Source organism: Euleptes europaea, chromosome 6, assembly GCF_029931775.1.
Source record: "Euleptes europaea isolate rEulEur1 chromosome 6, rEulEur1.hap1, whole genome shotgun sequence".
NCBI lineage: Eukaryota > Metazoa > Chordata > Lepidosauria > Squamata > Sphaerodactylidae > Euleptes > Euleptes europaea.
The window spans coordinates 77,488,457-77,504,816 of NC_079317.1; the positions used below are offsets into that span (position 1 = coordinate 77,488,457).

The 16,360-nt window shown below is 41.3% G+C and overlaps 1 protein-coding gene across 2 annotated transcripts in view; it reads right to left on the minus strand.

The window, feature by feature from the left end:
* Positions 1–556: 556 nt before the first annotated feature.
* Positions 557–16,360, minus strand: part of MPPED2 (metallophosphoesterase domain containing 2) — a 162,948-nt gene continuing 147,144 nt past the window's right edge. For both annotated transcript variants that reach the window (XM_056851102.1, XM_056851103.1), the window contains exons 4-6: positions 11,483–11,598; positions 7,335–7,448; positions 557–1,021 (exon numbers count right to left, since the gene is read on the minus strand). In XM_056851102.1, the coding sequence (XP_056707080.1) occupies positions 903–1,021; positions 7,335–7,448; positions 11,483–11,598 (349 nt within the window). In that variant the 3' untranslated portion in view covers positions 557–902. The remainder of the gene's footprint in view (positions 1,022–7,334; positions 7,449–11,482; positions 11,599–16,360) is intronic.

Below are 16,360 nucleotides of genomic sequence, written 5' to 3' on the forward strand. Positions count from 1 at the left end.
TTTAGATCATCACATACAAGATGCTGCTATCTAATTGGCCGTTAAAGAAGGCAGAGGCGAACTAAACCTAGGAGTCAGTTTTCCCTTCACTGATTCATTGCTATTAATAGGCAGCACATGTATCGGTGGGGAAAATGGACCATGGTCCTGATCCAGCCATCCGTTATGAGTTCAGAAGCTCTGATGGGCACTACAGCCTTTCTGACCAAGAAGGGTATCTTCCTTCACTTCCATGAAAATAACTGATGCAGATCAGCATCCATGGAGACGAACGGAGATCCCACCTCCTGCAAAACAGCTCCACAACTACTATCCCAAGAGAGTTAGGTGCATTTAAGTCCACTGATCTCAATGGGCCTAAGTGCATTTAACCCTGTTGGATGCACGGCCTGTTGTATGCATAAGAACTCATACAAAACTCTGGATCAGGGAACATACATATGAAACTAAAAATATAGGAGGGCAGAGAGTGGAATTTAGCACTAGAAATATTTTTTTAATTTTTTTTTTAAAATCAAACAATAGTTGTGCAAAGCTGGGTGTTTTTTCTTCTTCAAACACACTGCCTTTTTAAGCTTATTTAATAATATTAAAATAAGGTGTCTCACTCATTAAAAGAAAGCTTGGCTGTCCTTTTGAGAACACGAACAATTTACAATGGCAAGTTCATTAAGAAAACATAAAACTTCATTTTACAAATTCACAATGCTTTATCGATTTCAAATGGATGCTGCATTTCGAAAAGAAAAAAAAAGCACAACCTCTATCTTCTCTTTTTGTACCAACAATTTACAAAAAAAGCCCCACATCATTTGTAAAGAAACATGTTAAGATAATGGATTTTTTTTTTTAATTAGAAAAATGGCAGTTTATGGACCTTTCCCCCCCACTGCAGTAGTGCTTCATGATCCTTGCGGGGTTGGAAGGTCAAATATAATTGGCGGGTTGGTTGGTTGAAAGCTGACTGTACATGTTGAGGCATTAATGTACGTTGTGTAACCGTCTGTCATAATGCCGTAACCTGTAGGGAAAATGTGTCACACTTACTGTAATGTAAACAAACAGTGCTGACCTAGTACAGTGCCTCAGGGTGGCTGCTGACAGGGAAAAAAGCTCCTTGTAAGCAAGCCTTTGGAATCAAGCTCGGCAAAGCCTTTCAAAACCTTTGGAACACTCCAGAGCTGCCACACTATTTCCAGATTCAAACATGCAATGCACTTTGGCTTAAATAAGAACCACCTGTTTGGTTTTTTAAAAAAAATAAAACTGAAGTTTTGGAGGTAAAGAAGCCGTAGTTTTATAACAGAGCTGAATACGAGAGAGGCCCGCCCCATGCTTAGAGATCCTTGGCTCTTTTGTGACCTGAAATATTTCAGGCATAATAGGATGAATCAGGGACAAGCGTTTACCACCGACCCGCTCCTTTTCGTGCACTTATACTGAAGCATCCGATGCATGTTGAGCTTAGGCGTAAAGTGAAACTTCTTCCCAAATAGCTGCACGTTACCAGACTTATTTTCCTTTCACGCAGGGCCAAAACAGATGGGAGGAAGTTCACAGATCTCTGTCAGTCTGTAAAAGCGAAATTGTGCACAAACGCGGCTCCAGTTTGGATTTGAGCCATGTGGGAAAGAGAGAGGATATTTAACCCTTCAACTCCCTCTTAATTTCACAGGCTCCCGGTGTTTTTCTCAGCATTTCTTATGGAAAAAAGAAGGTTTTTAAAGGGTCTGCCTTTTCTCCTTTTAAACACCACTAGGCATGGGAACATATTTTGGTTCTTAAAACAGAGCAGGGATTGAAGAATTAAATTTCCTCTTTCTTTTCTGTGTGGCCCCTATCTGAATTGCGGCTGCATGTGTGCACAATTTAGTCTTTACAGACTAGAGATCCATCATCTTTGCCATGTTTGTTTTGGCCTTCGGCGATAACAATCAATTTGGCAGGCATTCAGTTGATTGCTCTTGTTATTTAACTTTAAATTTATCAACATTATCCGTAAATAATCAAATCTCTATCTGCACTCATAGTTTCAATAATCATACTTAGGTATTTACAAACATTTTCAAAAGGTGAATCACCAAACGCATTAACAGACTATTTACAAAATTATTCAGAATTTTCAGTCCTTCTGTCATTTAACTGCATTTGCTGTAGCTCCTTTTCCCAATATAGATCTAAACAAATTACATTGATTTTTTTAATGCTGTAACTCTTAACAGCATATGCCATATTTTTCGCTCCATAAGACGCACTTTTTTCCTCCTCAAAAGTGAGGGGAAATGTCCGTGCGTCTTATGGAGTGAATGCCGGCTGGGCGTGTGCACATCGGGCCGGCGTTCCCCGCCCCGACGGCCAGCTGGGAGGCGGGCAGGGCCGCACAGAGCGAGCCGGCTCACGCGCCCAGCCGGCCCTGTGCGGCCCCGGCCGCCTCCCAGCTGGCCGTCGGGGCGGGGAACGCCGGCTCATGCTGTCCAGACGCGCACGCGCCCAGCCGGCTCTGTGCGCCCCGTTAGCTGGGAGGCGGGTGGGGTGCACAGAGACGGCTGGGCGCGTGCGTGTCGTGACGGTGCGAGCTGGCGTTCCCCACCCCGACGGCCAGCTGGGAGGCGGGCGGTGCCGCACAGAGCCTGCTGGGCGCGTGCACCGGCTCGCTCTGTGCGGCCCTGCCCACCTCCCAGCTGGCCGTCGGGGCGGGGAACGCCAGCCCGACGTGCACGCGCTCAGCCAGCATTCACTCCATAAGACGCACGGACATTTCCCGTCACTTTTGAGGAGGAAAAAAGTGCGTCTTATGGAGCGAAAAATATGGTATATGCTGTTAAGAGTTACAGCATTAAAAAAATCAATGTAATTTCTTTAGATCTATATTGGGAAAAGGAGCTACAGCAAATGCAGTTAAATGACAGGACTGAAAATTCTGAATAATTTTGTAAATAGTCTGTTAATGCGTTTGGTGATTCACCTTTTGAAAATGTTTGTAAATACCGTCGGGGCGGGGAACACCGGCTCGCGCCGTCCCGACGCGCCGCGCCCAGCCGGCATTCACTCCATAAGACAAGTTTTTAGAGGAGGAAAACAAGATTTTTTCTTGTTTTCCTCCTCTAAAAACTAGGTGCGTCTTATGGAAAGGTGCGTCCTATGGAGCGAAAAATTCGGTAAACTTCCTCTAATCAGTCACTCCTAACCCTTCAAAATACCAATCTTGATGAGTTAGCCTATTTAAGTGATAACCTGCTTTCTGCTCAGAACAGAGACGAAAGCTGAGAATTTACAAAAACTAGTAGATTGTGGTAATTGAACAGGGGACCCCAGCCTTTTTGAGCCTATGAACCTTTGGAATTCTGACACAGGGTGGTGGGCGCAACTACAAAATTGCTGCTGCAGGAGCCAACCACAAAATGTCAGAGGGAGAGGTTATGTATAACACTAATACTAAATCTCAACATTTCAGGCAAAAGCTTTGTTTAGCCCTTTAAAAGCAACATATTGATTTAAAGATCCCCCCCATTCACACAGTGAAAATCCTTGTGCCGAAGCAACATTTTTTAACAGTTTGCACAGCCAATAAGAAACCCTGCTGTTTACAAGCTCAATTTGGCCCTGCCAACTTTCTAAATCAATTAGCAGGTTCTCCGGTCTAGTGGGATTCATAAACAGCTGATTGAAAACCTTTCCCCACAGAAGATCTTTCCTCCTCTTCTTCAAATCATCCCTCCCAGAACTATCAACTTCTATTATTTTATTTTATTATTTTTACCCAACTTTGACTTTTATTCAGAGCTGGTATTGTATCAAAATAAAATTTGATTGATTGAATTAGCAGGCACTAGGAAAAATGTCATCGGGTGCCCTGGCACCCATAGGCACCACATTGGGGACCCCTACAATAGAATGTGGGGGTAGAATAGTGGGGACCTCAGGTAAGGAAAGTGTAGGTGAAACTGCTGTGTGGATGCTGCATTGCTGCTGCAAACACCTCTGCATTCATAGTGAACAGTGAAAACTACATGGAAACATATGTGTCTATGGGCAGATATCCTCATATGCACAGCAAAAAAACGTATTGCTTAGATATGGCTGGTGCACATACAAATTGTGAAGGTGTGAACTAGACCACAGCTGTTTCTACTGTTTATTTCAGACACAGGAGAGGGGGCTGTTAAATTATTGTTTCTATGGCCACTTCCCAATGCGGACTCAAAATGGCTTTGAACTTCGTTCTCCACTCTCACAACAACCACCCTATGGAATACATTAGGCTGAGAGAATGTGACTGACTCAAGGTCACCCAGTGAACTTCCAAGGAAGAAATGGGGATTCGAACCCAGGTCTCACAGAATCCTAGTCTGACACTCTATCCACTATGGCATGCTGACTCCCAAAAGTAGAGCTTTTCCAGTGTGCTTCTGGTGGCTTGTGATGGATAACAGCTTGCTTGCTTCTGATTTGAACTGTATTTCTGTGAACTGAGATTTTAGCTGATTTTGTGTAAGCCGCTTTGAGTTCTATCGATTGGGAGAAAATCAGGACAATATTTTAAATAAATATATATTTTTAAAAAATTAGGCAGCCAAGCAGTTGGGAGTGGTGAGTTAAATGCACAGCCCCAGCTAAAGAGAGGTGATTCTCTATTAAGCTTGCTTCTGTATGTGTATCAGGGCTAGCTGGATTGGGACATCTGACATTGAACAATTACGAACAATTTAGGCTAAATGTTATCCCCCTTATTTTAATGAGCTGCTTCTTTGTCGTGGATGAGGCCTGAGCAGAACCTGAATGGTGTCAGCGCTCGTGAATACTAAGTAAATTACTTTTACATATACAGGATGCATGTCCAGCCTGTTTGTATTTTTAAACTGTACAGCGCTGTGCCTCACAGTAGTTTTTCATAATGATCTCCCATGCTAAGAGCCCTTTGCTTTCCATCAGTCTACCACTAATGCCACTGGAAGTTTGATTACTTTCAATCTCCAGAGCAACTACTAAAGTGACGGGCAATTTGCATGTTGTTGTGAAGTTTTTTTCTTCTAGTGTTCACTTAGCAGGGATATCCGAGCATTAATATTTATACAAAACCATTCACTCTTTTCCTAGACACATAAGAGTACTTGTCTGGATACTGCCATGGTTAAGACTATGCCAGTGCTTTCATCATAAATTCCTTATTTACAAGACTTCATAACCCAGGCATAAAAATTCATTTGCATTAAAAGTCATGTGGATTTTGGAAAAAATCAACAATGCCAGGCTCATGAGCCATCTTCTCTTCTGTGAAGTTCTTCAACCCTGTGAGCCTATGGAGAGCTTAATTAGAGTCAGCAGAGAAATCTCCAGAGGGGGTGAAATATAAAGCATTTAAATGTGTAATTTTTAGTCCTAGGGTCACAAAGTCTCGCTCTCTCTCTGCTAGTGTTTATCTCACTAGGATATAAAAGCCACTAACGTTCATTAATATTTAAAAAACTCTTACACAATGTATTTTAAGTAATCTCTCTTCGCCTCCTGCCACAGAAGCTTATTGAGCTAGAAATTTTCCAGGGCTTGAAATTAACAAGAAGGGTTAGATGTTTTGAAAAGGGGCTCTGAAATATCTTACAGGCTCAAAAAACCATAACCACAATACAAAACTTAATTCAGAATTTTCTTTAAAATTCCCTTTCAATATAATTTTTTTCACCATCTGCCTGAACATTTTAGTTATGCTGCCCATTGCCCTCGACTTTCTATAAGGAACATATGCAGAATGAAGCCTCCTGCTGCAGTAAAATCACCATCTTTGGGTTCTTTCATTTTATTTGACTGGCTCTAAATGGTTTAAAGATGTTCCTTACATTTTCACATCACACAGGCTTCTCAGACTGCCCTCAGTGGTTACAGCAAAGGGAAAAGAAAATTGATCTTGCTGCTGTCTAGTGAAGACTTACATTTCATCAGGGTGGTTGGTGCTTTGGAAGACACCGGAGTTTCTGAAAACACTCAGCCAGAGCATCTGAGCCCTGCAATTCCTTCCTTTGCTGAACTTTTAATTGTATCAGTTCGCCAATATAAAGCGCAAATGGAGGTGACTCCAAGGCCAGGTGTCAGGGATTTGTGAGGTCGGGGAAGGGACATGGGTGGTGCTCTCATCACATGCAATGTGATGTCACTTCCAGGGAAAACCTGGAAGTAACATCGCACTGCTCTAGAGATCACCAGAAACTCTATGGTTCCTACAGCAATACCATCTGGGCCTCCTAACCCCCCCTTTTATAGGCAGTGAGCAGATTTATGCTTGCCCATGAAGATTTATGGATCCAATGGGTTTCCAGTATGCTGTGCGGGATCCAATACCCTCAGCAACTCAGATGTGCTAACGGATGATTGGCATAGCTGTTTTTTGGAAGCCTTCAATAGGATTGTTCCCTGACATCCTCTTCAACCCCGTTCCAAATTAGCCCTCTGGCATACCATGGGGCTAAGACAGAAAAAGCAGGAGCTTAAGACGATTACAGCGAGCTTGATAACATACTCACGAGGAAGCTACAAGAACAAAGGGTGTTTATGAGCTTCTATACGATGGCAGTGAAAGCTTATTATGCTGCCTCTGTTGCATCTGTGAGCTCTTCCAGGCGCCAGCGGTGTGGGCCCCTGCGCTGGCGGAGGCCTTCGTCGGCCTCCTAAGGCCTTTGGGTCGGGTTGCTGGCGCATTTCAGGAATGCACTGTTAGAGTCCCTCCCAATTCTATGGTTTTAATAGTTACCTTTAGATTTGCCCCCTGGTTACTGGTCTCTCAATATATTCAATTACTAAAGGCATTGATATACTACCTTGCCCTTCCAGCTCAGGGAGGTTTATAATAATATTTATTTACCTTAGAACATAACTTTAAAACCATACAGAGGCGCTTAAAACATTTGAGAAATGTTGATTTTCTGGTGTGTATGTATTAGCATGTTATGGCCATTAGTGAATGATCACACTAATCATTTCTGCTGATGGGCAAGGGATTTTTTGCTGATTCACCCCTCCTGTGGCAGAGCTCTGAGTCTCCCCTTATGCTATTCCTGTGAGGACCCTGTCCCCCAGGAGAAGCATTTTGAGGAGGCACTTTGAGTTGAAGCAAAAGGGGAGCGGTGGAAAAGTCATACTCCACTGAGGTAAATCCTTCTGTCAGTGGAGATTTTCAGCGGTATCCAAATTGTAAAAATCTTTTGGTTAAACACAACATTCCCTGCATTTAAACTAACTTTTATACTTGTGCTTGGCATGTATTTAAAAGTCTTCTGGTGCAACATACTAGAGATTTTATATTCTGATATTTTTAAAATGAACATATCATGTTTATTTCTTACCTTCATGGATTCCTCCAAAGACATGGAGCTTGGGTCTTACTCGCCTCTGTACTGTGTTTAACAGTTCCACACAGCCAACTCTCTGCAGCTCCTTTGGAACCCAGTCTCGAAAACCTAAAAGCAAAATGTAATCAATATTCTTAATTTTCTCTATTCAGGTAAGGTTTCACATAGATTTTCAGGAAGCCATAATTCACTGAAGGTTTATTGCATTATCTGTAATCCTAACATTTCCATTAATGCATACAATGGCTTTTAAGAAACTTTTCATTGTCATTTTTGTCTCTTGGTTCCTGGAGATTTTTCCCCCTTTGAAGTCTGCCCCCTCCTTCCCAATTAACATTTTTTTCCCATTTGATTTATTAGACTACAGATATGGATTCGTCTATACTAGTTCTGTGACATTTATTCCCGGCAGTGGCGTCACCTCCCTGTTTTTTTTCCATAATGGAATTTGCCATGCTTGTCATAGTTATGTTATCACACACTGGCCAGATTCAGCCTTGGCCCTTCATGTTTGGTAGATACTCAAAATACCAAAACAGGGTAATGTGAATTACTTAATGGGCATATGAAACCACATGTATACTGAGGCCTACCCTATTCTCTGACATTTTGACTAATGTAAAGTGTATGAAATGGATAATAGATGGGACAGTCACTGCTTATACAATGTTCTGTATCTAGCAGAGCTTCATATAGTAACCTTTTTGTTTGGAATAACTGGAGAGGTGGAGATGGCCTTCAACATTAACAAATGTTCGGCAAATGCAACAAAAGAGCACAGAGATGTGTGTATTGCCCACGCTGAACCTCACATGCTCACTGAAGCTACAAGATTAGGTCAATAATATTCTATGACTTTCAAAGCAAAGAGGCCTGTTTATACCTACTTCTTGCCACTTATAAAAAAGGCAATCCAGCGAAAGGATGTTTAGCAAGTTAGCATTAATTAATTACTATTAAAGAAAACAGCACTTATTTGTACAGATAATGCAGACATTTCTACAGATAACGCAGACATTTCTACAGATGATGCATAAAAACAGACATCAGTTATGTAATATGTCCATGGCCTGGTTTCTTGCATTCAAAAAGATCAGAAGGGTAGAAAGACCTGAGAGGCGGAAGAGCCAAATCAAATCTTAACGGAAGCTGCACATTCGTCCTTGTTATTACCGAACAAACTTCAAAGGAGTTACACCAGGGATAAATTTGGATAATGTTATTTGAACACAGTGAGACATACATTCTACTGGTTCACATAGCTGGTTTCTTAAGTAAATATAGTTTGCAATTGAGTTAGGGGTGGGGGGAGAACAAATTCTGGCATTCTTTTCAGCGATGCAATTTAAGGTACCGTTTTTAAAGGATCATTTAACACCATGACTCACCATTGGAATTAAAGTTATAAACTCAGATTCTGGTAACATTTGTTCTTATCCTAGTTGTGCACAAATAGTTACATTAAATAAATTAAATGTTAGTAAAAACTAAAACATTGTACCAAGAAAGGGCCTAGCAAAACAGAGGCAAGAAAATATCATCTCATTTTTGTCAGAAAGTTGTCCTTTATGCATTCAGTGAATAGACAGTGATTTGAATGGTATTTTAAAACTAGCAAGGATCTGTGTGATACTAATGAGGAAATTTCCCCACTGGTCCCTGCTTTCTCCTCCAGCTTTTTACAACCCCATACTGCTGTCATAGCTGCCTTTCTCCCTGCCACTCTCCCCTCCCTGTATCACCCTTCACTGCACCTTTCTCCCCCATCCACCAGCTGCCTATACCTCCCACCTCTTTTCTTCCACACCCTCCTGGCTGCCACCTCCAGCCCCTTACCTGCTTCCTCCTCCACTGCTGCATTTCTCCCCCTTGGCGTGCTGCTGTCCCTTTCCGTCTTTGCCTTCCTGCCACCACCATCTCCTCTCTTCCTTGCCCTGTTGCTGTCGCCTTCTCTTTCCAAGGCTGCCTGCCCACCCTCACAGCCCCAATGCCACTTTCATTCAGCACACACCTCTTTTGGTTACCAGGAACCAGTTTCTTCTCCTCCTTCTGGCAGGAGTAACCACTGCTGATCCTACTTCTATGCCAACAACCACTGGTCCCTCTTCTGCTGGCCCTTGACACCCTGTAAAATGGCAGCTGAGATCTCATGACATACTGTTATGAGGCGCCTCTCTCTCTCTCTCTCTCTCTCTCTCTCTCTCTCTCTCTTTTTTACAAAAAAAAAAACTTTTGGAAATTTTAATCCCCCTGGCGTTTTAAAGAAAGTTTTCAGATATTTCTGAAAAGCTAGGTAAATTTTTTTTGAAGAAAAATCTCCCATAACTGTACTGGGCCCCATGGTGTACCCATGTAGTCTGAGGTTCAGCATTGATGTATGATGATGAAATTGTCTCCTGCAAGTCTGAATCTTCACACTTTTTATTTATTTGATTTATTTATTTGATTTATACCCTGATGTTTCCCAGCAAAGTTGGGCTCAAGGCGGTTAACAACATACTATAGATAGATTGATAGATCGATCGATCGATAGATATATAGAGATATATAAAGATAGATAGATAGATAGATAGATAGATAGATAGATAGATAGATAGATAGATAGATAGATAGACAGACAGATAGATATAGATAGATATAGATACACACACACACACACACAAGGTTAAAACATGTGGTTAAAACCGTAAAACCTAATCTAGATGAATTCAATATATAGATGGTGCCCTAAACTATACTCTTGCTCCCTTGCCTATTCTTGGAAGAGATCATTCTCACATGATGATGGTGGGCCAAAAAATGGCAATAGGGAGGCCACCAGACAGAAGTGATCGTAGTCTCTATCTGCAAAAAAGGTCACAAATGCCTCACAGCTAATCGTCGAATTTCTAATATTTTGAGAGTCCCTTGGAAGGGACGTAAGAGACCCGAATACCCTAAGCAATTGTGTCAGGCGAGAGCTCACAGATGCCATAGAGGCAGCATAATAACCTTTCTTAGCAGCCTTCACTGCCATCTCATAGAAGCTCATAAACACCCTATAAGATGTTCTTGTAGCTTCCTCGTGAGTATGCTATCAAGCTCGCTGTAATCAAGCTCGCTGTAATCCTGCTTTTTCTCTCTTAGTCCCATGGTATGCCAGAGGGCTAATTTGGAACAGGGGTGAAGAGGACGTCAGGGAACAATCCTATTGAAGGCTTCCAAAAAACAGCTATGCCAGTCATCCGTTAGCACATCTGAGTTGCCGGGGGGTATTGGATCCCGTACAGCATACTGGAAACCTATTGGATCCATAAATCTTCATGGGCAAGCATAAATCTGCTCACTGCCTATGAAAAGGGGGGGCAGAGTGGTAAGCTGCAGTACTGCAGTCCAAGCTTTGGTCATGACCTGAGTTCGATCCCAACGGAAGTTGGTTTCAGGTAGCCGGCTCAAGGTTGACTCAGCCTTCCATCCTTCTGAGGTTGGTAAAATGAGTACCTAGCTTGCTGGGGGTAAAGGGAAGATGACTGGGGAAGGCAGTGGCAAACCACCCCATAAACAAAGTCCGCCTAGTAAACGTTGGGATGTGACATCCCCCCATGGGTCAGGAATGACCTGGTGCTTGCACAGGGGACCTTTACCTTTAGGAGGCCCAGACGGGCCTTCAGGGAAAATGGTCTGACCATGGCACTCTATCCATAGAGATTGGGCCTATATTCACACCCACTGTACAGATCAAATCCAGCGCGTGGCCTGCTTGATGCGACACATACCCTTAATATATGATAGCATCAGTGTGTGAGAACCTGTTTCGTAGTTTCATCCAACAGTATTCCGCTAGCATTTAAAGGCCCATTACTACATGGCTGGGCCCAACTGGGTGGGCATCTCTACCACCAGAAGCCTCCCACAAAAGTGTCCTGTACTGTTAGTAATGGAAAGAATTGATGCTGTATACATGTTTTAATGGACAACATTTAGTGAGTCCAGTGGACTGACTCCACTCCATAGAACTGAAAGGCAACCATATTTTCCCCCTTACACTTACATATCCTTGATTATACTTGTACAAAGTGTCCCTTAATGACCAAACTAAAATGCTTACTGAGAAAGTTCTTAGCTTAAGGAATCTGGACACTATCAGTGTTTGTGTCACTTACCAAGAGGAGGTCCATGGGTCATTAATATATCAATACCTTCAGGAATAAGGTTCCATTTGTCCAGCAAAGATTGACCTCTGGGTAAGTTAAAGCCCCATCCATTAAACCACGGTGTCCTTTGGAGGAAGAATAAGATAAACTGTGTCATTATGAGAGATTACTTTTCACATTTGTGCAGCAATGCAAATTCTCGGTAGCTAGTGCTTCTTAAAGATCGTGTACAGACAAATGAGAGCAGAAACAGGCAGTTATAGTGAAATAGGTTTAATCCAGTCACATAGATCCTACACAATTGGCCACAGTCTCCAAGAGACAGACAGATGGAATGTTAAACAAATTTTTTTTGTCATAGAGCATAGATTTAAGATGCAGAAAAGCTATTATTTGCTGTATTAATTACACAAATGAAAATTACAGGATTCATTCTTGTGAATAATTACTACTCCATAGGGCACGTGTTGTTGCCAGAGGTTATGCTTCAAAACCTGAAACTGAGCTTGGCAGAAAAATGTTCTGAAAAGCCTTTTCTCATGCTAATGGAATTGTTTCATGTCTTTATTTATTTTATTTGTTGGATTTGGATGCCACCCATTCCGGACTAGGTCAGGCTCTGAGCGGCTCACAGCAAGAACACAATACAATAAAACACCATATATTAAATACAGTTAAAAATGAAGTTACATCAATTAAAAACAGGCGTCACCGAACTACAAGCAGTAAGAAGCAGTGCTGGGCAGACATCCAGAGGGAGAGCACAATCAAACAAAAGCAACCCCTATTAGATGATATATCATGACAATCACACTTGAATTTTACCAAGGCAGATACTGGAATATATATATGAAAACACACACTCCTATTATGTATAGGTGGTGTGCCAGTGTTTATTTAAAAGAAATATATTTATTTATTTAAAGGGTATTTATTTATTTATTTCACCACATGGATCTTCAAGGCAATGCTGCAACCTCTAGTCACTGTGGAGGTTGCACCAAGCAATCTGTATTGATCTCACAAACCATCCTACACTACCATATCTTATTTTAAAAGATCAGGCTGCCAGATTATGGAATTCACATTTGAGGGGTTGAAATTGCAGATTAATAATCCAACTACGTATTTCAGCTAACCAAATCATTTTCTTAGACACACGTATTCAGCGAACCAAATCATTTTCTTAGACACACAACAGCTGATGTTGCTTTTTATTGATTGTACTTCGTCCTTTTTGTCTTATTACTATTATTATTTCATTAGATTTATATTTATTAGATTGTAGACAAATGGTGTTGTAGTTACAGCAACTAATACATCTGAAATCCACAAAGCAATCTTAGATATGAATGCAGGGGGGGAGAAAATGAATGACTGGACAGAGGGTATTCCAGTTATCCTGCTTTTAGAAAATACATGAGGGAGATTCACATGGTTGTACAGCACATCATCTGCTGCTTGTTTTCTTTCTGAACTCATAATTTTCCTCAGTCCAGTTTATTGTGTGCTTGGGATGAAGCAACCATCTTAGGTACAAACCTAGATTCAACATACAGCTATATTAACCCACTTTGTAGTTGCACCCATTGGATCACTTTACAGTCAATCTTGGTATGCAACTAAGTACCTAGTTTTAAGAAAAAACACTGCCGTAGATGGGACAGCCAAGTCATCAAAAATTGTCTGACATTTCCTTTGCCACCCACAGGTAACACATGGGAGCCATCTCAGGTGAATAATTTCCGAACTCCTTGCCTGACACAAAGCATAAAGCACCCTCTGCAATACATCTCAAATCTCAAAGGCAGTTAATAAATACTATATATGACGATAACTAAAAACACCCAGAGGTGGCGATGGAAAGTGCCATAAATCTGCTGATTGGATTTGTACAGGTCAATTAATTTTGTTAGTATTCATATTATAGGTGCTTTTTTACTGTACTTTTTGCAAGCCCCTTTTGAGTTGGCAGGACAACAAAAATGAGAGTACAAAATGTAGATGCCCATAATTTAGTACAGCAAACCACTGCTTAGTAGGCTTCAGATGATGAAACATATATATATGCAGAAAGAAGTACAGAGTGGAAGCTCTGCTTTGACCCATTATCAAGGAAACATCTGTACAGCACTATATCTTGTTGTTACCTTGTAATCTTCAGTCCTCTCTAATTCTCCCACCCACAGCAGATAGGAACAAGAAGGATGAGCAGTAGGAAGGAATACTAAGGTATGTTATTGCCTAACAATGGCTGCTGTGTTCTCTAAGTGCTTCTGATAGGACATAAGCAGTAAGGAAGCTTAAAAGGATGCTGAGTAACAGGTCCAGCTCCTCCTCACCTTTCCCACACATAGCCTACCAGCCATATGGACCCTTAAGCACAGCAGGCTTTTAGATTGCAACAGAAGGGCTACAGCCAGCGTTAGAGCAAATGCTGTGCTCTCAGAAGGTGCCAGTTTAATCTCTGGCATTTGCAGTAAAAGGAGTTCTGGTAAGAAATCTGATAATTGCTTTGCTTGGAGCTAGGAAGAGCTGCTGCCAATCAGAATAGATATCCTGGGCTAGATGGATCAGTGGGCTTTAGTTGGTATATGACATCTTCTGAGAAATCAGAACTGTAAAGAAAGGGGCAAGGGAGAGGAGGGAGCGGTGGGCAGGTGTGTAAACGGAAACAAAATGCCAGAACAATCAGAAAAGGAAAGAATTTTTGATTAAAAACTAGCAGGCCAGATGGCACCTCCTCCACGTCTAGATTTAGTCTGAGAACTACCAGTTGCTTTCGCTACTTTATGGCTGTAGCAAGGCTGGACCAATTATTAGGTTTATCATCACACTAAGTGCGATAGAGCAGGTTAGTCTCTGTGTGCGAAGCATGGAATGAACTCAGATTCTTACTAGTCTCCACAGTTTAGATCATGGACACTGTTTTTATCAACCAATGGGATTACAGGGGCAGCATTTTCAGGTGTAGGAAAATTTAAAATGCTAGAAGTATGGTAAGCGGACATAAAGGAGAAATTAGTAGGACAGCTGCAAAGGGTTTTTCTCTTATCGACATTGAGGCGAACATTACTGAGATGTCAAACTGAATGGTGTTTGGACCATGTTAGGAGCTGTGTGTGTGATATCTCTGACCAGCCCAAGACCCATACAATTCAACATTTCAAAGATACCTCAAAAGTCATACAAGAATGAGACTGGTGTGTTATATAATATATACTTACAAATGAAAGTGGTAAACTCAGTAGCAACTACATCACAAAGATAACATAAAAATTAGCTCACTCAGAAGGATCCATTTGGGTTATGAAACTTTTCACCTTCACCATTTTCATGGTGATGAAGTCAGTAACACAAAGCCTGTTTGTTTCTTTTGTAACATATATTCTTGTGTCTTAAAATCAAAACAAAAAACAAATAATATATTGAGACTTCTGAAGAGAAGCAGTTCTTTTCCCTTAATACAACTGATTGACTGATGTTAATAATACAATGAACAAATAGCTTGGGAGATGAAATTTTCAAAAAGGTATTCTTTCAATCGCCTGCATATACCTCAAATCCATCTCTAAAGGAAACACTCTCAAGCAATAACAGTAATGAAAGCCTTTTTTATTTTGGTCAGCACTCAAAGTAAAACATGCAAACACCCATGATTACTAGGGAGGGTGATCATCCATTTGCAGAACAAAATTACAGGACAGGGCATTAAATATGCATTCTCAGAATTGTTCAGTTATAGGACTGCCCTGTAAATATGGCCTGAGAGTATCTATTTCAGTTTTTACATTTGGGATGTAATAACAGAGAATGTCCTCAACTGAATGAACTGAAAAGAGAACAGGTGACCTTTTTGCAAAATGAAGAAGAGCTTTTCAATAAAGCACGGAATGCGCAAATATTTGCATGCATCTGTGCCCTTTCTCCATTTAATGAAATGAATGGAAAGATAAAATAAGACAGAAAACTGTTGTAAAGGTTGAGCACATGAAAACAAAAACCAGCGAAAGCCTAAGACACACTGAAAAAAACCAAAATCCTTTCTGTAGCTTAAAAGAAAATCTGAGAAATGCTTCTAATATTTATGTTTAACCTCAAAGCTTCAGCTTAATGTATTTGAGCACCATGTTCTTGTAAATACCCTCTTGTTGCTCAGGAAAGTACCCAGTAGCAATTGCTATAAATCTATAAAGGTTAAAAAAATGCATTTTCAAGGAACTTGTGATTACAAACATCAGGATATTCAGCGGAAGACTAGGTAAGTAAGAGAGCAGGGCTGCCTTCAAGCATTATGATAAATTGTGGAATGTGCAGTGAACACTGGTTAGTCTAGAAAACATTAGGAACATATATTGCTTCTTGCCTCCTAGTAAGGAAGCCACTCTCCCTGCACTGCTTCCTGTTGCCTGTGAAGCCTTGAGGGGTGACCTACTGATCTGTGAATTCAGACACTTCAACGAACCAAAAACCATACAAAATGTAGTGATGCCATCCAACAAAACCCAGTTTGCATGACCAACCGCATTCAGACATAATGAACTGCGGTTTACTCACATTCAACCAATGGGTTGAAATTAAATCAAAAGAGTTTCCATCTAGACATTAGAAAGAATTTTCCAAAGTTAGAGCAGTTCCTCAGTGGAATAGGCTTCCTCGGGAGGTGGTAAGCGCTTCTTCCCTGGAGGTTTTTAAGCAGAGGCTAGATGGCCATCTGTCAGCAATGCTGATTCTATGACCTTAGGCAGATCATGAGAGGGAGGGCACCTTGGCCATCTTCTGGGCATGGAGTATGGGTCACTGGGGGTGTAGGGGGAGGTAGTTGTGAATTTCCTGCATTGTGAAGGAGGTTGGACTAGGTGACCCTGGTGGTCCCTTCCAACTCTA